General features: G+C 44.6%; 1 protein-coding gene across 2 annotated transcripts in view; it reads right to left on the reverse strand.

Moving 5' to 3' along the window:
- Positions 1–17,586, reverse strand: part of MAP3K5 (mitogen-activated protein kinase kinase kinase 5) — an 816,933-nt gene that overhangs the window by 46,450 nt on the left and 752,897 nt on the right. For both annotated transcript variants that reach the window (XR_014963045.1, XM_085611527.1), the window contains exons 24-25: positions 13,633–13,818; positions 6,966–7,071 (exon numbers count right to left, since the gene is read on the reverse strand). Coding sequence is in view for 1 of the 2 variants with exons in the window: in XM_085611527.1 (XP_085467653.1) it covers positions 6,966–7,071; positions 13,633–13,818 (292 nt within the window). In the remaining variant the exon portion in view is untranslated. The remainder of the gene's footprint in view (positions 1–6,965; positions 7,072–13,632; positions 13,819–17,586) is intronic.

Below are 17,586 nucleotides of genomic sequence, written 5' to 3' on the forward strand. Positions count from 1 at the left end.
GGTCCATATGATGAAGCATGACACCTAGCTTGCTTGGTGTGTGAGGACCCTAGTTCCGACTAGAGGAATTCCCCTTCCTCTTCTACACGGTCTCTTCCTCTCACTCTCACTCTCCCTTTACTCTGAGGAACTACATACTCATTTTTTCTAAACTACTATGCATCTGTCACTACTATCAAATCTGGTTGGGAAAGGGAGAGGGGTCTGCCGTTGACTCAAGTCACGTTTCTTAAACCATCATTGCAGATCCTTCACAGTTTCCTCTGAGATCTGGACCATGTCGGAGAGATTACCCTGATGCTGAGCCCCCTGGAACTTGAGGCCATGAGGGCCAGCAGCCTCAGAGTCAGTTTCACCGAAATCCAGGATAGAGGCTGAAACATCGGTATCACTGAATATCCTGGGCTCACCATTCGGAGGACAGGCCAGAAACTGCACGGTGTCCAGAACAGCTCAGATGAAAGGGAGCGTCTGATAGGGAGTCATGCGTGACTTCGGCACATTGATAGTAAACCCCAGTGAATGCAGTTGGTCCGCCATAGTCTGGAGGAGGGGACGACAGCCGGAGGTGAACTCGCCTTAAACAGCCAGTCGTCAAGATAGGGAATGACTCGCACCCCTGATCTTCGCAGATGAGTTGCAACCACTGCTGTCACCTTGGTAAACATCAGAGAGATACTACTGAAGCTAAAAGGGAGCACAGCGCACTGAAAATACTTGTGGTCAACCGTGAACCGCAGGTTGTGCCTATGGGCAGGCAGGATGATGGGAATGTGAAAGTACGCATCCTGCAAGCCCAATGCTGCCATCCAGTCTCCAGGGCAGACGGGACCTGAGCCAGAGTGAGCATCTTGAATTTCCTCTTCTTGAAGAAGAAATTGAAAAAGTGTAGGTTGAGGATAGGATGATGGACTCTGCCCTTCTTGGCCACCAGAAAGTAGTGGGAATAGCAACCACAGCCTATTTCTGGCACAAGCACTCTCTCTATGGCACCTTAGGCCAAAAGAGTTGTCACTTCCTGGCGGAAAAGAGATAGGTGGTACTCCGTCAGCCTGTCATAAGAGGGTGGCATGGAGGAAAGGGAAGTCTCGAAGGGGAGGGAGTAGCACCTTCAGACAATCTGCAAAACCCACCTGCCTAATGTTATGGACTGGCAGCGAGGCAGATGATGGCGAATCCTGCCACAGACTGGGTGCCCATGATGATACGTGGGCAGACTAAGAGGGTTTGGAGGCTGTGGGGGGTTTGGTGGACTGACTCGACCGCTGAACATCTGACCTACGTGGCTGGTAGAAACCACAACCACGCAGAGGCTGGAGAACTTGCGTGCTGCGGTGGCTGGGTGGGTAAAGACACGGTTGCACTCGCTTCCGTGGCCACAAAAGGCAGACGGAGGGTGACTAGGGTCCAAAGAAAGCCCCAAGGACCTAGCCGTAGCCCTGCTGTCCTTAAAGCATTCCAACACCGAATCCGCATTTTCTCAGAAGATACGGAGCCATCAAAGGGCAGGTCCATGAGTGAGGACTGGACATCCCCAGAAAAGACAGTCATCATCAACCAGGTGTGGCGTCGCAGGGCTACTGTCAACGAATCCGCTCTGCCTAGTGAGTCAGTGGTACCAAGTCCACAATGGATGGTGAGCTTCATGACATCCCTCTCATCGGCAATAGCCTGGTAGAGCATGGCACGAGCCTCCTCCAGGACTATTGTCAACATCTTCGCAACTGTTTCCCCTAGCACATGGGAATTGTAGCCCAATAGGCACACAGTGCTCACAGACTGCGGTGCCAGGCTGGCAGCAGGGAACATCTTCTTGCCAAGATTGTCCAACCTCTAAGATTCCTTGTCCGGGGGTACAGTAAGAAATGCACCAAGATATAAGTGGGCGTGAAGGTTTGGACCACCATGCTCTCTGGGGTAGGGTGTTGGGCGAGGAAATTTTATTTCCCTGGAGCAGGGCGGTGGGCAATTATCCTGTTATCACAAGCCCCTGTGCAGGGCTTGGACCAAGTCCCAAGAAGGACGTCAGTAAGTGTCTCACTGAAAGGGAGAAGTGGTTCTCATGGTGACACTCTCAGCTAAAGCACTTCCATCAAACATTAGTCTTGATGGCCACCGAGGGCTAGCTAAGTTCCAAGACCTCAGATGCCCTCCGTCCCACCATTGTGAAAGAAGCTCCCTCCTCTGTAGGCACGGTAGGGGGAGAAAGCATGTCAAATTATTCGATAAGTATTCAGTTCACTGCCTTCACCCAAATCCTCAGCCCAGTCCAGCTATTCTTCATAAGGCTGGTATTCTTCAGTCAAGCGACCACTCCTAACCTACCAGAGTCCTAGCCCGTAAGAACAGGGCTCAGGCTCTGGGCGCCTTCGGCTCCGTGTCCGAGAGGTATAAGAATGGGGATGGCGCCCATGGTGTCGGCCTTTGGATCCGCATCGGGGAAGGCTGAGGTGGCATGACTTGCGCTGATCCGGATGCATCTGTGCATCCTAGGAGCTCGACTGGTGCCGGTGCTGCCAGCTTGGATCCAGTAGGGGACCCTCCTGAACCCCCAGGGTCTGAAGGTGCGCCGGAGGGAACAGACCACCCAAAGATGAGATACATTACTTCATAAAATTCTCGCAACTGGGCGGGGATCTCTCGGACTCCTGGAAACTCATGGCAGGGAGAGCAGAACCGACCCAGACACAAGCTCAAACGCAGAGCCAGGCCTAGAATGGTGACATTCTTTTGTCTCATTGGCTGACGGACTAGGTAAAGTAAAAGTATGCTTTGACCTCTTTTTGTGGGACTTGGACATACCTGAATGGCTCGACGACTTCGAATACAGTGATGACATCGGGCTCCTTGACTGCTCAAAGGACCTTCTTCTCGACCAGGACCGTGAACGTTGTGGCATCGCACGTCAAGCCATTATTAGCTTGAAGGACGCTCCCTCAAGGCCTTACAATGCATGGCGCGGCAGTCTGGCAGGGCTTCAGGTTATGGTTCCACTCGAGGCACCAAAGGCATACAAGGTGTGGGTCCATCACCGACATCTGTCAGTGACAAGCACCACATGGTTTGAATCTGGCCTTCCTTGATGACATCCCTGCCACACCAGGAGGTAAACCTAAAAAACGACTTTAAAAAAACATCCAAAAAACCTAGTCAAATAGTGACCAAGGGGTAGCTCCTCTCGGATCTGTGCAGGGTGGTGAGGAAAGAAAAGAACTGACGTTAGCACACCTGGGTGGCACTTATATAGCCACCACGAATGTCACTTCTGGCGCGGACGACGCCAATGACACCATGCGGAGCCAAACAACGCCACTTACCGGTACGCAGGGGTGAATATTCTAAGGTGAGGAATCTGTGGCTCAAAGTCTCCATCAGCTGAACTTCCACAAATACACTTGAGCAGAAGTTCCAAAGTTCATATTCCTGGAACACAGTGAATATTCCTAGAAAATTGCTGCCCTTTAGTGAATAACTTTATACAAGCTCTTCTGGATTCCTTTATCTGAAACTGAGATTATTTGTGTTTTATGTTTGAAAAGCTTTGAACCGCTTATTCTATGTTCTTACATTTTCCCTTTAGAAAAATGTGGTACGTACCATTACGTTTTTAATTTCTTTAACTGGGGTTTTGTTTGGCTGTCTCATTCCACACTACACCATACACATTTTCTCTGGGGCTAGCATTGGTTCGAAGGCCAAGCAACCAATGGTGTGCTTGATATTCCTTACTGAAACCAGTTTAGCTCTTTGGAATCCTCCATCTGGGCAGTGTGGCACCTCAGCCACAGCTCTGATCAAGAATATGGCCTTTCTTGTACTTACAGCCTGAAACCTAAAAAACTGATTTCCGGTGTTATGACTAACTTTGCATGTGTCAATGCACTGCAGATGACCTCACAACATACATAGCTGCCAAGTTTCCACGGTCTATGAATGATGTGCTGCTCCAGTCCAGGTTTTTCTTTTAATTCTGGGACTTGTAGTTTCGTTTTATTATGGAATAAAAAAAGACTACATGCCCGATAATTAACAGAAAAAAGTCCGGGCTGGGGGGTTGCACATCAAGCATGGACATTAGAAACTTGCCATCCCAGTTGACATCACAAATGACAAAGACATCCCCGGCGACAACATATGGACAAACCACTGTCAGAACTTAGATGTCCTTGAAGAACTCTTACAAGGAATTTGGGTTACTGCTGAATAGATGTTGGTTACAGGACTATATAGTGATTAAATCATGCAAACCCGCTGTCCGCCACTAGATGTCACCAAAGTATAAGTAGAAAAGAAAGCTGCTGCACTTTCACTCACAAGGAAAAGGATAGTCCGAGATAAAATACAAATGTGAGGTTGACTAGCGCCATGAACTCTACATGTCCTTGAGAGTAAAGGGTTGTTTTTCTCCTGTCAATTTTCAGACCTGAAAAGACGCAATCTTTTGTGTTTTTGATGACGCCATAGGAGCCACACTTGTGAAGTTACCAGTGTTGTCATTTAGTATGTCATCTGTGAAGCCATGTGTGATATGTTACAATAATGCCCCTTTGACTGGCGTTCTTTCATTTTGAAATTACATAGATTAGTAACTATCTAAGCAGCCGACCATAACTCCCCTTAACAAAAGTGTTGTTCAGTGATTTTTTTTGTATTTGTAAGGATGTGTATTTAAGAAATGTCCAGAAGTTGCCTGTGGCCCTGTCCCCATAAGGCATCGCCGGAAGTTGTACCCAGCAGACAACCCAGTATTCCATAGGTTTCACCCAGTGGGCATGGCCTGCATACGCAGTTGCGGCCGGTATGACTCACAGGTGAAGGGGTTGGGGGGCACGCAGGGGATTTGCGTGCGGTGGGGGGTTAAGAAAATTAAAAACTTACCTTACCGGGTCCTTCATCGTTTCTGGCAGGAACAGGAAGGCAGCCTCCCTCCCCTCCTGTAAGCCAATCAGAACGCTGCAATTGCGGTGTTGTGATTGGGAAGGACGGCGCCCAGCCGGGAGCCTTTAGGGGGCCATTTTCTCTATGTAGACTACATGCAGCCTACATAGAGAAAATGCAGAGTGTGCATGACTGGTTTGGTCAGCACCAGAGGGCCAACCAAACAGTCAGGGCCCACAGCATTGGACAAGCCACTTCTCCCCAAACCAAACCAACCCGCCCCCAACCCGGCATACACTTCTGATTTCTCGCAGTGCGAGAAGCAGAAATATAAAATGGTATTTAAAATACCATAATATGTTTCTGCTTCTCGCACTGCGAGAAAGCAGTGGGGCAAAGCTCCTCCGCCCTAATGGAGGAGCCGCCCCTGTGAATACGTTTTATGACCTCAACCTATGTATGCTTCAGCAACACCCGGTTCCCTAATCTCTTTAACTGGTCGGTGGGCAAGGTAGAAACCGTGCTCAGCCTATATCCAAGCCCCATGTCCACTAACCGGTGCGGTGTCCACTTCTCTCTCGAAAATTAGACACAGGTTGTTTTGTTTTTGAAAAGTTTTGTTGCGATTCTTAACAAGGGCCACAGTTACAAGCAGTTCTTGTACGAATGTATGCATTCTTATAATGTAGGTGAACCTACCGGGGAGAGGACAAGGCCCTTGGCCAAATTCTGAGCATAGTACATATTGGTATCAGTCGCAAGCTAGGGTTACTGTTAGGGTAAAGGTTAGGGGTAAAGGTAAGGGGGATGTTATTCTCATGTCCATCTCAATCTGGCATAAAAGAAAACTATTTAGATGATTTGGCAAATCAGAGGGTTTTTTGCCATATTTGGGAATACGTTGCGGGGGCATTTTCTTTTAGTCTGTGAATAGCCCTCGCTGCAGGTGGAGTATGCCCTCTAGTCCCACATGGTCACAAAGAAAGTCTTTACAGAACCAGATCCACAAAGAGGCTTGTGGTTAACTGAGAAATGTCTGACAGAACTAAAATGATCAACATTTTCCAGAAAGTCGCTGCATGGAATTCGATACAGCTACCAGAGCAAAATGTATTTTCTGATGTCTCTATATTATTCAAACTCTCAAAAGAGGTTTTGCTTGGGAATCACCCATTTGTGGCTATTCCCCACCACTAAAACACTTTTCCCTCCTTGATCATGGTCAAACTCTTTTGCAGAGATACGTCTTGCTAAATTCTCTATACGTTTGTCAAACGAGCTCAAAGATATTAGCGATCAAAAATACTTTTTCTTACAGAATAAGAGTCTCAGCCACATTTGCTCCTTCAGTTTCACCAGCTCTGGAGTGTATCTGCATTGTGGCTGGCTGCATAGTCTGGGTGCTATCAATGGGTTCTTGTGAGGAGGGAAACCAGGGCACTGAGACGTAAAGTCAGTGAGTTCCACTCCTTTGGTCAAGAGAATAGAGAGAAACTACCTAATGGCAGCCATTTTGCTTGTCTGCACAAGTCCCATGGTTTTGTCTCAAGCTGTATATAACGAGGACGCCTACTGAAAAACTGTGCTACATTCACAGGTCTCTAATATCCAAGACCTCAACAGCGCAGTCCTAAACCTTAATTGCATTCTAAAAAGGATCGTGGTGCATTGTGGCACCGGGGAGAAAAGAATGACAAAATGGAAGGATACGTGCGACACTGTAGAGGGTTTCCAAGGCCCAAACATCAATGCTCTTTTAATATTACCATATGTGTATATGACTTGCTAATACAATCTGTAACTGTCAATTCCATCCATGATGTTCAACATTGGTTCAGCTCGGCCTCCTTGGAAAGTGTACAATGTTCTACTTGTTCCATTTCTGAAGCTGGAAACAAATACAAGAGTTTATAAACTGTTCGGTTGTGTGTGCCCCTGTGGTGTCACCTTAGATCATTAAGCTTCTAAAAAGCCCTGACGGTTATTTTGTGATCAAAGATGGCCGTGCAGACCTGGGCAGTGGCTGGAATAGCCTAAGTTCTGTATTGCGAGCAAGCTTCATACATTTTCTACGCAGTCAAACTCACCTGGCACTAGGATGGTAATAGCGGTCTGCACAGCCTTCCGGATTATGCTGTCCAGCGCAAACATCCAATGTGGCTTAATGTTATGGTTCCTGAGGACCTTGTTGACCTGGTGGAAGATAACGCATTACATACATCATTCGAGTTCCTGTGCACTAAGCGGTGCTGAAGGAATTTACAGCAAACAATTGATTATGTTGAAAAGTGGAACGTTTTTCATAGGAAGGTGAAGTTAGTTTTAAAAAAAAACAAACAAAAAAAAACATCCCAAAGGGAAATGAAATTAGTATATCAAACACAGTATCTACTCCCCAGACAAAATGTACACTGCATTTAGAGAAATAATACAGACGCATAATGCGCAAAGGAGCACTGATGCAATGAAATAACAGTTGCTATGGCATAATGCGCAAAGGAGCACTGATGTAGTGAAATAACAGTCACTACAGCATAATGCAAAGAGCACTAATGTAGTGAAATAACAGTCACTATAGCATAATGCGCAAAGGAGCACTGATGTAGTGAAATAACAGTCACTACAGCATAATGCAAAGAGCACTAATGTAGTGAAATAATACAGTCACTAAGGCATAATGCAAAATGGAGCACTGATGTAATAAAATAACAGTTGCTATGGCATAATGCGCAAAGGAGCACTGATGGAGTGAAATAACACAGTCACTATGGCATAATGCACAAAGGAGCACTGATGTAGCGAAATAACACCGTCACTACAGCAAAATGGAGCACTAATGTAGTGAAATAACACAGTCACTATAGCATAATGCACAAAGGAGCACTGATGCAATGAAATAACAGTTGCTATGGCATAATGCACAAAGGAGCACTGATGGAGTGAAATAACACAGTCACTATTTCGCAACGCAAAAAGGAGCATCGCTTACAAGAAATAACACAGCCACAATTGCACAATGCACAAAGGAGCCCTGCATGAATTAAATAACAGACGCCACCACACAATGCACAAAGGAGCACTGTGTGTATGAAATAAGACAGCCACTAGTACATGGTGCAACAAAAAAAAAAAGCACTACTGTATGAATTAACGCAGCCACTATTATATAGTGTACAAAGGAGCCCTGCATGTATAAAATAACACAGCCACAAAGGAGCCCTGCATGTAATGAAATAACAGTCACTATTACACAATGCACAAAGGACCACTGCATGTATCAAACAACACAGTCACTGTTACATAGTGCAGAAAGGATCATTGCAGCAGGGAAATAAGACATCCACTGCTACTAATAGCTAACGGAACAGCGAAAACAACGTAGCACTGATATATGTGAAGGCAGTTTTGAGAAGGCACTCGGGAATCAGACTCTTTAAGAAAAAGCATCATAATAAGCTTTTAGCATTTTTAGAAGGGTATGAGATTTAACTGGATTACCTCTAGTACTGATGGAAGTTAGAGAGGTAAGCATGACTAACGTTTGGCATGGTTCTGCTGGAAATTTTGAAGATTCTTAACATTTAGAAAAGAGTGCATAAAGGTTTCACACTTCTATGGCACCTGGAGAACCACTTCTGTTCTGAGGTGAAGGGCTGGTTCCTATAACCAGAAGTGATGAAACTCTAGTCATTAAATGACGTGCAACCGCACCAGTTACCTTGCTTCCTAGAAACCTCCCATCCAGGGGAGGCAGCAAAACCTCTCCAGGTAATGTAATCAGCAAAAGTTACCCAGTTCCTTTAGGACTACAGTTAGTAGATACTCACTAGAAGGAATGCGCAATCAAAATACAAGCTAAACGATGGATGTGACCACCAATGTTTCTGCTCGAGCTTTAGAGTAGCAACAATGTTTTGCAAAAATGTGTAGGAAAGTTCGTTTGACTTCCTAGCAGCTCTTTAATGGGGTAAAACCTCTCACCAAAACAGCTACTGAAAAGAAAAATAAACATTCAGGTGGAATTTTATTTGCTGCTTTATAGCACTATGCAATACTATTTATTACATACTGAAAAATCATTTCCAGGAATTGTGATACCCTTTGGTGAATGCAAGAAAAGTAACAAAGGCCTTTGATATGCACCAGTCCTCGAGTTTATGGCAGCTTACACTTAACGCTCATCAACTTGACTTCTGCCTCAGAGGAAAAAAAAGAGCACAAGCAAATGACAAACAAATGGGCCTGAGCATTACAATAGCTGGATCAAGTCATTACACTTCATTGGAACTCGGGTAACCGAGATAATTCTTTGAGGAGCTTGTCCCATCCGGACAGGCAAGTAATTAAATACAGTGATCAGAGGGCATGAATGATTCGCATCAATAGATTCATTTTTTACAAGCATCGCTGAAGATCTCATGCCACAGTCCAGCGATCCAATCTGCTGCCTTGTTAAATGGCCAGTCACATCTTCATTGTCCAATGCAACAACCTCTTCCTGGGTTTCACGTCCATCACCAGAAGAATGCACAATACCATTAAAGCAACAGCCTGGAAAAGACCATGACCCGTTGCCCATCTGTCTGGCAGATAAGGTTGCGCCAATGCATCTTTTTTTCCAAAAAGGAAACTCAGGAGGACACACATACGAGCAGGGATGAGGTAATGATGCGTGTCATGAAGCATGCACACGTATTACATGTACGCAACGTTTTATTCTAACCGCTAGTAGAGTAGACCCACCAGGTGATGACAGATAAAAGCCTACAGGAAACAACATTATCCTTTGCCGCAAAACGACGAGACAAATGAATTGCAACATTTGTTCTTGGGTGTTTGAACTGAATTTCATTTGACTTTCTTGAGTCGTATTAATCACATTAAGCAGCTTCTCAAGAGAGTTATTTTATTTAAGGTTACCGGTGAAAAAATCTCCAACCTCGCATTTTTAGCACAACTTTCAAAGTTGTAATGTGTGTTCTATAATATTGAAATGCACATATCCGTTGACAGCTTCTGAATCTGTACATATTTTAGATTTTCAGATGATAAAAATAGATACTTTGTCTCTGACAATCTACAGTGGTCTACTACAAGTTGGCTAGATTTGTGCTATAGAAATATATACATTGTATATGGCAGAGATGACTTGCAGAACAACGTTCACAACAATGAAATCCACATTTTTAAGTTTAGCTTACTCTTCTGATAATATATTAACTGGTTTTAAATAATTCTTTTACTGTATTTTTCTATGAGGGATACAAAACAAGGAACACATTTTGTAAATAAATAAGAAAGAGTTAGAAAATTAGATCCGCCTACTTCAGTTACAAACATAGGTGTAGTCAAACTCTTGTAGCAATGACTAGACATTAACTATTTATCAAGACCACACTGCAAAGAACAGAAATGTACATCTCAAGTCTTAAAATTGTTAATCGTTGTGTCGCTAATGTGAGCAGTGAGTTCTGTAAGCAAGATAGAGGATTGAGAAATGAGCGGTGAGTACCAATGATTGTAGTTCTTTTCTATTTGCCCAGCAGTTCTCACCGGGAGACCAATAGCAAAGAACAGCAGAAGGCTCCATGGGTAGATTTAGCCCCAAGCTACTTAGAAGCCATTGAGTGGCCTGCGATGGTTGCCGACATGAAAGGGCCCAGTATGAATTTACTGGTGAAGATATCAGAAACTTGAATTGAGGGAACTCTCCAAACTTATTGAAGACTTATCAGCCTATCTCCACGAAGCACCATGAGCAGTTTAGTCTAACCCCCTGGGAGGGGGTCAGCTGACACTTGGGAAGATTCAGAAGAAACCCATGATCCCTCAATGCAGAGCACACCACCTCCTGAGCCACCAACAACAGGGACCGAGAGGGAGCATGAATCAACCAATCGTCTAGATAAGGGTAAACCAGGACCCCCTGAAGAAGTAGGGAAGCCACCAATGGAGCCACAACCTTGGTGAACACACGCGGAGCAGACCTCAGGCCAAAAGGTAGGACCTGAAACTGAAAGTGACGACCCTGAACACAAAACCGCAGGAATCGACGAGACCAAGGGTGAACTGGGAAATGATAGTAAGCGTCATGGAGATCGAGGGTGCACATAAAATGGCCCCGAAGCACCAATGGAATCACCCGCTGCAGGGTCTCCATACGAAAAGGCAGACGAACCACCCACGTGTTCAGGGCCTTCAAATCTAGGACCAGCCGGAACCCCCCCTGTCACTTTGGGAGCCAGGAATATCAGAGAGTAAAACCCCCTCCCCTCCCCACCGCCAACGGTGGAACCTCCTGAATCACCCCCTTCGGCAAAAGAGTCGATCCCCAGTGACAAATTGGCCCTCTTGGACTGGCAGGATGACCAGGGAGTTGGACGAATCCCCGAGTCTGGAGGAGGATCCGAGAACTCGACGACATGACCATGACGAACAATGTCCAACACCCAGGCGTCTGAACATGATTGCACCCAAGCCGGCAAGAAGGACCGCAGCCGACCTCTGACCAATAATCCGGGGGAAAAAAACTTAGGCTTAGAGGAAACAGAAGCAGTAGAGGACTGCTTAAAGGAAGAAGAGTGCTTTTTCTCCTTAAACAACTTATGCAATTTGTCCTCCAACTCTTCACCAAACATCATGGTCCCCCGAAAGGGTAGGCGCAACGCCCAAGCCTTCTGAGCGGAGTCCGTACGCCAGTCCTTCAGCACCAGATTGCGACGAGCAGCCACACCCGCCCCACTGGAAAGGGCAGAGGCCCGCACCACATCGAAGGACACTTCCGAGAGGAACTCCACCTGCCGCTCGATATGCTCCAGAAGTCCCGAACAGTCGGTAGCATCATCCACTGACTGATACAGAGACTTGATTTCGGAAAGCAGAGACTGTGCTACATAAGTACCATAAATGACAGCCCTCAGAGCCAGATGAGAACCAGAGTATACCTTCCTGAGGGAAGCATCCACCTTTTTATCAACTGGATCCTTCAGCACAGCATCATCGGCCAAGGAAGTGCGACCCACAAGACTGGCCACAAAGGAATCAATAGGAATGGAGTCCGGCAAGTCCTTAGCCATATCCTGCAGAGGGTAAAGCTTTGCCTTAAAATGAGGAAGCATTATACGATCGGGATCCATCCACTCCCTCTTCAGGACCTCCCGAATGTAAGGATGAACAGGGACATCAACAGCAGCAGTGCTCTGAAAATGGCGCAACAGGGGACCACCTGACGTGTTAGGAGCCCCCTCATCTGGAAACCTCATGTTAGACTTGACATGTTTCAGCAAAACAGACAACGCATCCATGTCAATGTACTTCCCCTTGTGCTCAGCGTCCCCCATCCATTCAGCCTCAGAGGAACCAGAAGGCACCGGCACGAGGCCCTTAGGACAAGCCCCATCACACCCCATCTCACGGAGAGTCTCCTTAAGAAGACGTTTAATCCTCGCATCAGCCCCCTTCCTGCAGCACTTAGCCGTGACCGGAGAAGGGGAGGCAGAGGACTCTGAGGAAGAGGAGGAGGAGTGCTCCCTATGCCGACTTTTGTGGGTATGTTTGCCCATCCTAGAGCCGAAGGTACGGCGGGGAAAACAGGAAAGCAGACTCCAGCACGCAGAAAAACAGATGCCGGAACCCCCAAGGCAGCAAAAACACCAAAGGAACAGCAAGCAACAGACCGCTGTGCGGTACTCACCCCAGCCGGCTCCTAAATCCCATAATGAAGGAGCCCGGCTCAGCAGCGCCCGACTTCCGGGTCTCTCCACCACCCGGAAGTCAGGCAACGCGACCCGGAAGGACACCAGAAATTTGGAACTTCCCGATGGAGAGACACGCCGCACCTCCCAACAAGCCCGGCAACCGGGAATCGAGGAAAACAAGGACACCTGCGGCCAAGAGTCAGAGGAGCAAGAACCACTCCCCCCATGCCCAGTAGGGAGGGAGAGCAATCCGCGCAGGCGCGAAGATACTGTACAGCAGCAACCACATAAGTCCAACAAACCAGGAGCGACCGAACTCCTGCAACGTTCTTCTACCATCAGTAGAAACAGAAAAAAAAGAACAGGAAGAATGCTGGGACATGTACGCTTATGTACTCCCAGAGGGAGGGGAAGGGGTAGGTCCAGCAATCCTTTGTTCTTTTTTTCTGTCAGCGAGATAGGGTTATCTCACTGTGTTAATGAAGGGGGCGAGGACAACGGGACCAGGAGTAATGAAGATTACTGGTAAGTAATAGGGCATTCCTATTAATAGTTCTTTGTACTACTGTTGGGAGTTTGTGCCAGAAATAAGTGAAGACTTCAGGACCCCTCCTAATGTATCAGTTACTGGTGGAAATGGAGCCAGAGATAAAAAAACTGCTGCTTAGCACATGCTCTGTGGTCAAAATATGTGAATGGACAGATATCCGAATGGTGACTCAAAGGAACTGTCTGCTATGTGGACAATACCCATGATTACCCTTGGAGGAACAAGAGTGTGCATGGAAGTCAATGGCTTGCATAGATTTTATTGCAAACTCCAGATCATGTTTTTAAATGCTGGAAAAGTTGTACTTATTCGTACATGTACTCAAAATCCTACACAGAAATCTACAACTCCTAGATTTCTGACCTTTGAAGAAAACATTTGTAAATTGGAAACTTTATGCTCTGAAAATTGTCCTCTCAACTCAACAAATTAGTGTGTTGAAACGGAATGTGTAGAAGGTTTTACTTTATGCTAAAGAAATCGGAATCTATTGAAATGTGTCCTTACCGCATCCTGAAATCCAAACAGGACCACCTGCACCTGACTTATCGCATGACTGTCAAAGTCTAGCTCCAGCTTCAGTTTGGAGAGAGTGGTTGCGATGATTTTGCGGTCGGTCGACCTCACAAACTCTCGCAGGCTGGCCACCAGTGTTGTGATGTGCTCCCACTTCAGCCGTGTCTCATCAGCTCCCTGTTGAAGGAATGAGAAAACATGGCTTGAGGCTGAAACAACATGGTCCAGAGACTGTTAATGAAAATCTTAACAATAATAGCTTGCTTTTATGTAGTGCTTTCCTGCCCCTTTCTTGTTACTTTTCTGTGCTGTAGTAAGCAAATGCTGGTATTGCATATATCAATGGTATTCTTTTAGAAGTTTCATAAACCACCAGTCCAGTATACAGAATTGTCACATTTACACTCAAGGAAACAGAGCATTACCTCACCCCCAAACACTGCAGTTAACGTATGCATTTAAGTTTAATACTGTAATTCCAGAGGAACGCCCGTTAATGAAGTCACAACTGTTATTTAGGTGGCTATTACACTGGATACAGTGTGCCCTGACTGGAAAATATATATATATATATATATATATATATATATATATATGTATGTATCTACATATAAAACAGACAATTAGAATACACAAAGTAGATAGCAAGAAAGAATAAAACTTCAAGTGCATCTTGTCTGACCTCTATCGCCATATGAGTATTGGATGACATAAACCAATGGTACGAAGACATATGCAGTTGTTGAGGAAGAGAGAAAGATATAAAAAAATATATATCAATAATAATGGAAATTAAATATTCTTCAACCTACATGTGGCACAGCTAAATTTAGAAATGACAGGTAAGCAATATAAATGGAAAAGAGAGAAAACGGGCCTTGAGGGACACAGTAATGGAAAGGGGAAGAAACGAGAGACCACGAATCTGAACAGAAGCTGTAACAAAGGTTAGGGGTCAACTAACAAAAGGCAGTGCAAAAGATAGAAAAACGAAAGTATGTTTATAAGACTAGTGTGAACCAGTATAAAACAAAAGACTGAGAAAATCTTGAAGGAGAAGTGGTTAGAGTGACACGACGTGGTTAGAGTTCACAACGTCTCAACCGCGAATGCCTTTACAACGAAGGCTTTAAAACGAAACAGTCTTTACCACGAGTATGCCTTTACAATGGATTTCTTTGTAAAGGCATGGATGGTAAAGGCATACTCGTGGCAAAAAATGTAAGTATTTTGGAGGTTAAGGGAAGTATTGTGGATCGCAAGGGTATTTTTAGGGTTTGGGGGGGTAGAGGTTTTGGGATAGCCAGGGTATTTTTAGGGTTCGGTGGGTATGGGTTTGTGGGTGGCAAGGGTAATTTTTGGGTGTAGGGTGGGTATGGGCTCTTGGGTGGCAAGCATATATATAGATTTTTTTTTTAGGGTTTATGGTGGTTATAGGATGGCAATGGTATTTTTAGGGTTTAGAGTGCGTAAGGGTTTTTGGGTGGTAAGGGTAATTTAATGGTTGTGGGTTAGTAGGCATTTATATATATATATATGCATATAAATAAAAAATAGAATTGGGGTTAAACTTACCTGTTTATTTTCTACCACATGTATGTCTTTACTATTTATTCATTCATATATATTCTCTCTCTCTCTCTCTCTCTCTCTCTCTCTCTCTCTCTCTCTCTCTCTCTCTCTCTCTCTCTCTCTATATATATATATATATATATCTATATATATATATATATATAGATAGATATATAGAGATATATATATATATATATTTTTATTATCTACTGGCGGTCGCCAGTGGATAGTTATAGTTACATCCTAGTTTCCATAGGAAATCTCAAAATTCTATTTTGAATAACTTTGGCGCCTGTTGACGAATCCTCGCGAAATTTTCAAAACTAATGGGGCGCTCCGTTCAGCTCCTACCCTGAAAGTCTCGGGGTGATTCGTCAAGCGGGCGCTGAGAAAAAGGGGGGTCCCAAAACGCGTTTTCCCCATGCATTTTTCCATAGGACCTTTAGTCGCAGCTACAGCCCGAACGGCTGAACAGAATTACGTGGAATTTGGCAGAGAGGTAGCCATAAGGTCAAGGAAGTGCCTTTTGCAGGTCTGGTGTAAATCTGTTCAGTATTTCCTGAGAAAATAGCATTTAAAAGCATATCAATATCTATACGCGCGCAATTCTGATTGGTTGTTAGATGTCGGTAAACATTCGAATCGGTCGAAACCAGGAAGTGTCGGCCGCCATTTTGTCTCTCGCAGTCTGAGGGGGTGAAAAACAAAGGTGGAGAACGTGAAAAGGGGGCAGAGTGGACAGTTCCTGACCCCCTAGCCTTGGTCAGGGGGTCACAGAAGGACCCCCAAGGGAGAAAAAAACCATATATTTTTTTTAAAACGCGAAGTGCGCGCACTGCGAACCGTGGGCGCTCGGTGCGCGACCGCAATCCTCTGCTGATGACGTCAGATATTACATCACTGATGACATATGTGTCTTTCTGAAAAATAAATATTTGTAATATATGTATAGCTAAAGATTAATGGAAGAAGACATGGGTAAATAAGTGTCTAAATACAGTGATGTAATATCTGACGTCATCAGCAGAGGATTGCAGTCGCGTGAGTTATAGTTGCCTGCAGTAACTATAACGGGGGAATTTCATTGGTTTTTTACGAGGGAAATGTCCAGCTAACTATAACATGTGTGAAACCTATGGTTTTTTTATATATATATATATATATATATATATATATATATATATATATATATATATATATATATATATATCTATATCTATATATATATGTAAAACACTTGCATTTTCGTAGTAAAGGCATACTTGTGTTGAAAAAAAGTCTTTGTAATGAGTTTTCCTTTAAAGACTGCCGTGGTTTCAGGGTCGTTGTAAAAGCATTCATGGTAAATGCCCTCGTTGTTCCGTCATACATCCCACAAGGACCAGCGTTAAATGATGCCCAAAAGTCATGCTATTTTAGGGGCATCAGCAGTACATGAAAGAAACACAAGGAAAACAAGTAGAACAGAATAGAAACTGTAGAGGTGAATGGAGAAATGGGTGGGCTGGGTCGATTGAGGAGGGTTTGGAAAAAAGCTGTCCAGGAGCTGTGAAAACTAAGAGGGATAAGCAGAGGTCAATAGGAAGAAAATGCATCAAGAAAAGACCCTTTATGAAAGGGAAAAACGGAAGCATGGTCAATGGAAACAGGGAATTGGTGAAGCAATGGTAAAAAATGCTGTGATGTGAGTAAGAAGATAGAAAAGTGGATTAAAGAGTCTGTGAATAGGTGAAGCGAAGCAGCCACAAAGAGAACCAAGGTTAGGAAGGATGCGAGTTCAGACTTTAGAATAGTAGACAACATTGTCAAAAATGAGGAAATAGTACCAAAGAGGGAGGAGGAAGTAAAAGAAGCAACTAGGTTGATCTGTAGGTAAAACAGTTGGAAGTTGAATGCAGTAAAAGGAAACCAAGAGGAGTGATCCAGAGCAGTACATAGGTAGCTGAGAGTAGTGGGCAGTTAAGAGTAGTTGATAATCAACTATAAATGGAAAAGAGAGGGGTAGTGAGCCATGGCTGAGAGTATTTAAGGTACTTAGTAATAGTTCTAGAGAATACAGAACATGCAAAATTATGAGATAAGAAAAGAGAATGTGTCGAGAAGAGGTAAAGAGGAGGCGCTAGATTAGGGAAACCTTCTTGGGTCCCAATATTGAAAAGTGCAGTGGAAAGGAATGGTAATGATTGGAAAAATTAAACAGATTAAGAACAAAAGAGAAGTGAGTTATCAGGGCAAGAGGTCAATGTGCAGAAGTAACTGGTAAGTGAGAAACTTTGTTGGCTATAGCTTCAGGATTTCCCTGCTGGAGGTTTTGGAGCTCCATAAAAAAGAGCAAGTCAAAAGGTAAAATCTTGGACCGTGAAGAATCTACTT

The sequence above is a fragment of the Triturus cristatus genome, chromosome 6, assembly GCF_964204655.1.
Source record: "Triturus cristatus chromosome 6, aTriCri1.1, whole genome shotgun sequence".
Lineage (NCBI taxonomy): Eukaryota > Metazoa > Chordata > Amphibia > Caudata > Salamandridae > Triturus > Triturus cristatus.